Source organism: Neopelma chrysocephalum, unplaced genomic scaffold (genome assembly GCF_003984885.1).
Source record: "Neopelma chrysocephalum unplaced genomic scaffold, ASM398488v2 Primary Assembly neopelma1_78978, whole genome shotgun sequence".
In the NCBI taxonomy this organism is placed as follows: Eukaryota; Metazoa; Chordata; class Aves; order Passeriformes; family Pipridae; genus Neopelma; species Neopelma chrysocephalum.
The window spans coordinates 1-4,729 of NW_020910536.1; the positions used below are offsets into that span (position 1 = coordinate 1).

General features: G+C 42.4%; 1 protein-coding gene across 1 annotated transcript; it reads right to left on the reverse strand.

Moving 5' to 3' along the window:
* Positions 1 to 1,462: 1,462 nt before the first annotated feature.
* Positions 1,463 to 4,601, reverse strand: LOC113979401 (uncharacterized protein DDB_G0284459-like). The gene is made up of 2 exons (XM_027706803.1): positions 2,750 to 4,601; positions 1,463 to 1,974 (listed from the first exon to the last, which is right to left on the reverse strand). The coding sequence occupies exons 1-2, from the start codon at positions 4,599 to 4,601 to the stop codon at positions 1,835 to 1,837; spliced, it is 1,992 nt and encodes a 663-aa protein (XP_027562604.1). The 3' UTR covers positions 1,463 to 1,834.
* Positions 4,602 to 4,729: the final 128 nt, after the last annotated feature.

Sequence of the window (4,729 nt, forward strand, 5' to 3'; positions counted from 1 at the left end):
TTTTAAATAAATTTGTAGATACAAAAATATATAAATATATATCTCCCCGGCAACTTGTAAATGCAGGCAGTCATGGATAATTTTATGTGCATGGAAACCTCTGCTTCCTGACTTTATGTCCCGTTCTCTTCTTTCTTTCCTTAAAGAAAGGGCCCAGATCAAAAATTAAAAAAATTGACAATGCAGAAAAGTTGGCATTTAACTTTTTCTACCATGTTTCCTTTTTTTTTTAGATTTGTTTTGCCACACAACCAACTGTGAAGATGTAACACTACAGAAATCATGAGATTCCAAAACACCCTTAAGAACAGCCAAGAAGTCCTGATTCAGGTGTTGTTGTGACAAGATGCACAAAGCCTCGTGACCTGAAAGTTGGGGGAAAAAAAAAATCACCAATCCTGTGCCACAGGACAACGAAACATCTGGGGTAAAGATGTTCCTCATACTTGGAGGCTGAAATTGAAGATGGAGAAAATAATTCTCAGTCCTAAAGTGATAACCAAGGGCTGACTTGGGTCACAAGGAACATTTTGAATTTGGTACTGGTCAAGAGGGATATTCCATCCACCGGTCCTGGTAAGTAGAAAGTCCAACTGGGGCCCCTTACTGCAAGGACACTGAGGGGCTGGAGCATGTCCAGAGAAGGGAACGGAGCTGGCAAGGGTCTGGAGCACCAGGAGCAGCTGAAGGAGCTGGGGGGGCTCAGCCTGGAGAAAAGGAGGCTCAGGGGGGACCTTCTCACTCTGCAACTCCCTGACAGGAGGGGGGGGCCAGGGGGGGGTGGTCAGTCTCAGCTGCCAGGGAACAAGGGACAGGAGGAGAGGAAATGGCCTCAAGCTGTGCCAGGGGAGGGTCAGGTTGGATATTGGGAATTTCTTCATGGAAAGGGCTGTCCAGCCCTGGCACAGCTGCCCAGGGCAGAGGGGGAGTCCCCATCCCTGGAAGTGCTCAAAAAAACATGTCAATGTGGCACTTGAGAACATGGTGGTGGTGCTGGGGAACAGTTGGACTTGATCTTAGAGATCTTTTCCAACCTTAACAATTCTATGATTCCAACTGTAGGAACATCCCTAACTCCTCACAGACCACAGAAACTTTCAGGATTTTAATTCAGGTCTAAAAACTCCCCAGAAGTTCCACGTCCAGGCTGAAATTTCTCTGTTTCTGCATTTAACAAATTAACAAGAACCTACCAGCCTCAAAGACAAATTACCCATAAAAGATCCTAAAAACCATCTCCAAACCACACCAGAGAGAAGGAATCTTTGAAATAAACCTGGGAGAAGACAGTAGTAATTACACATTCTTAACTACTCTTAGAAACACAAAACACACAAGTCCCAAATTGTTTACAAGTTTAATGACTTGCAAATCTTCACTTTTCAGTAAAAAGAACTTAATTTTTAAAGAAAAAATTATCAAAATTTCAGTATAATAGTTCTAATACAGCTATAGTTTTTTAAAAGAATATTTACAGAGCTCTAATGAAAAATAAAACTTAAGCATATGAAAATTCAAGCAGAAAATAGCTTCACCTGGCAGTAATATGGCTTCCTGATTGCTGTACTAATTAATAGAAAAATTGGATAAATACTGGTCAAACCAGATGTATTTTTATGTTTGCAGCTTTGCACAAGCACCCCTGGTTCAGGAACCACCACACATAGACAAAGCTGTTAAAAAAACACAGTAAGAAACATATTTTGTAAAGGAATGACTGAATTATCAAAATCTGAGCTTAAAATCTGAGTGCAAATCAATTCACATTGAAAAGAAAAACCCTGGAATTTGAATGACTGAATTGATTTAAAAACTGGTTCTGGGACTCTTAAAACTATTTCCTTGTTCTTGTGCTGGATCTTGTCTTCCTGTCCATGACTCCAGAGGTCTGAGCTGCCCTCACATTCTCTTTCCCAAGTTCTTCCTTAGTTTTGTTCCTTTTTCCTTTTCCCAGTGATCCATTTTCAGCATTCCCTATTTACAGACAGAAAAATTAACTGTAAATTTGTATCACCAACCAAACAATTCACACAAAATTTGATCTTCACTTCCACTGTTTTTAAGGGAAATGTCCCTACTGACAACATTCCAAAGATTACATCTCTGAATCCAACAAACCAGATACAAAGCCCATTCTTCTGCACATCCAATATCCTTTAAGTTGCATCCCTGAGGATTTACAGCTATTTCTGAAAGTAGGTTAACATTAATGAGAGCACCAAAACCAATTAGCTGCCATTTGAGGTAAAATTCCTTCCACTGAAATGTACAACTAAAACATCACCAACACCCAAGGAAAGTCCTGCAAACATGAAAATCTAAGTTTTATGGCAGGAAATTCCTCAATATGGAGCTCCAAAGAGCCACTGTCATTTTCTATTTCAATGTTTGTTTGATAATATTTGCATCATGGTAGTTTTCAAGCTATATCACATTAAGTTGAAAATTCCAGGGAATATTTTAGGTGGCCAAAAGGAGCAGGGAAGTGATTGTGTTGAGCTGGTGAGGCACCTCAAATGCTTTGTCCACGTTTGGGCTGCTCACAACAAGACACTGAGGGGCTGGAGCGTGTCCAGAGAAGGGAAGGGAGCTGGGAAAGAGCCTGGAGCACCAGGAGTAGCTGAGGGAGTTGGGATCTTTGAGATCTTTTCCAACCTGAATGGTTCTGATCCAATGATCTACATCAGCCCACAGAGCTTTGCACGTAACTTTGCCATCCTTAGAAAAGAGAAAGCAAATTCTCACTCACCTGATTTTAGTTTTTTGGGTGCCGAGTCATCTGCTGGCAGCTGACACTTTCTTCTGCGAGAAGTAGATGTTGCCTGTGGCACAGGGTTCCCCTCCTTTCCTTTTCCAGACTGATTCCTGCCCTCACAACCAGTGGATGTCACACACAAATTCTCAGTTTCCAGAGCATTTCCATTTTCAGGCGACTCACTGTTTTTATGGAGAGAAGTAGAAGTAGCTGCCTCTGATGTGAATTGTACCTCCCTCCTGTTATTCCTCGCTTGCCTTGTTCTTCCCCGGCATGAATTATTTTCTGGAGGTGTAGCTTCAGCTTCTTGAAGAATCCTCTTTTGCCCTCTACCTTTGGGCAGGCTGGGTTTTTCCCTGAGAGAAGTGGAAGAAGTTTCTGCAGATGTGGAAGAAGTTGTTTTCTTTCTGCTCAGTCTTGATGGATTTTCTTTTGCAGGTGGAGCTCCTTCCAAAAGTTTACTCTGCTGTTCTTCAGGAGCTCCATCCTTACCATCTTCTGGCAAACCTTGAAGTGAGGTGGAACTACCAGCCACTGAAGTGCTTGTTTGCCTCAAGTTCTCTTTTGAAAGATCCCTGTTTTCTCGGGAAGAATTCTCCAAATTCACTTTTTTTGCTTCCCTATAGTTATTCTTCCTACCACTTTGTTTTGATGGGACCTGTTCTCCCTGGTTAGGGCTTGTGGTTTCTTTGAGGGCAATTTCTTTCCTCCTGCTTTTTCTCAGTTGATTTTCTTTTACAGATGAATCATCAGTTTTTAAGGGAATGTTTTGCTCTTTTTTGGGCGTGTCTTCCCTACCATCATCCACTGGCAAACCACGTTTCCCTCTAAGAAGAATGGAATTTGGTGTGTGTGATGCCAGTGCAGTTTCTTTCCTTCTGCCCCTTCCTAATGGTTTCTCTTCTGCACAGGACACTGTTTCCAAAGGCACACTTTGTTCTTCGTTAGCTCCCCCATCTTTAGCATCAGTCTCTGACAAGCCACGTTTTCTCTGGAGAGGAGCTGAACTTTTTGCCTCTGCTGCAAGATCAATCTTCTTCCTTCTGTCCCTTGCTGATGCATTTGCTTTTGCCTGAGAAGTTTTATTTCCCAAAGCTGGATTTTCATCTTCCCTCACAGTCATCTTTTTATCACCTCCTTCCAGCAACCCACGTCTCGTTCTGACAGAAGGAGATCTCGATGTCTGTGATGCTGCACCAACCTCTCGCCTTCTCCCTCGTCTCGGTGGATTGGCTTCTATTGAACAGGGAGTACCTTCCTCCTTCACAAAAGCCTCATCTTTACTGTGATCTGCAGTTAATGTTTGTTTTTCCATAAAGGTAGGACTGGCTGTTTGTGGAATGGAATCAACTTGCTTTCTTCTGCCCCTCCTCACTCGTGAAGGATTTTCCAAATTCTCCTGTTGACTGTTGTCAGTCATTCCTTCAGCATCCCCTGGTAAACTGCTTTTTATTTCAACCTCTTTGGAACTGTCTTCTCCAAGTTCAAAATTAACTTTTTTACCTCTTCTAAACACTGCTCTGTTTCTTTGTGCTGGATTCTCCTGTAGGATTTCAGTTTGCTTTGCTTTAAGTATTCCCTGTTGGTTTCTTGTCCGTTTTTGATGGCCAGGAGCAAGACTGTCACTGTTTGCAGCAGGTACTGACACGGCAGCTGGGCTGTTCTGGTCCTTTGTGACTTGGGATGTGTTCTTGACACAAAGAGAGCCCAAAGAATCTTTGAGAGATTCATCCACTTCTGTGTCTGACCTAAACTTAGAAGGAATTAGTTTTAGGTTGCTCCCATCTTCGGTAAATTCCTCAGTCTTTTGCTCCAAAGAGTCTTTTTTGCCTCTCCTGCTCCTCATCCTATTTGTTTCCTGTGCTGCCCTTCTGTTTGCTTCCAAGTTCACAGCAGTGACTGGCAGTTTGTTTGTCTCCCAAGACGGTGACTCTGCCTTTAATCTTTGAGATGCCTCTGTTGTAATTTCCTGAG

Excerpts from the sequence above, each read along its gene's own strand:
- LOC113979401 (XM_027706803.1), bottom strand. The coding sequence starts at position 4,601 with ATGAGGAGCAGGAGAGGCAAAAAAGACTCTTTGGAGCAAAAGACTGAG. Across the intron at positions 1,975-2,749 it reads ACCCAAAAAACTAAAATCAG|GGAATGCTGAAAATGGATCA; the intron begins GTGAGTGAGAAT and ends GTCTGTAAATAG.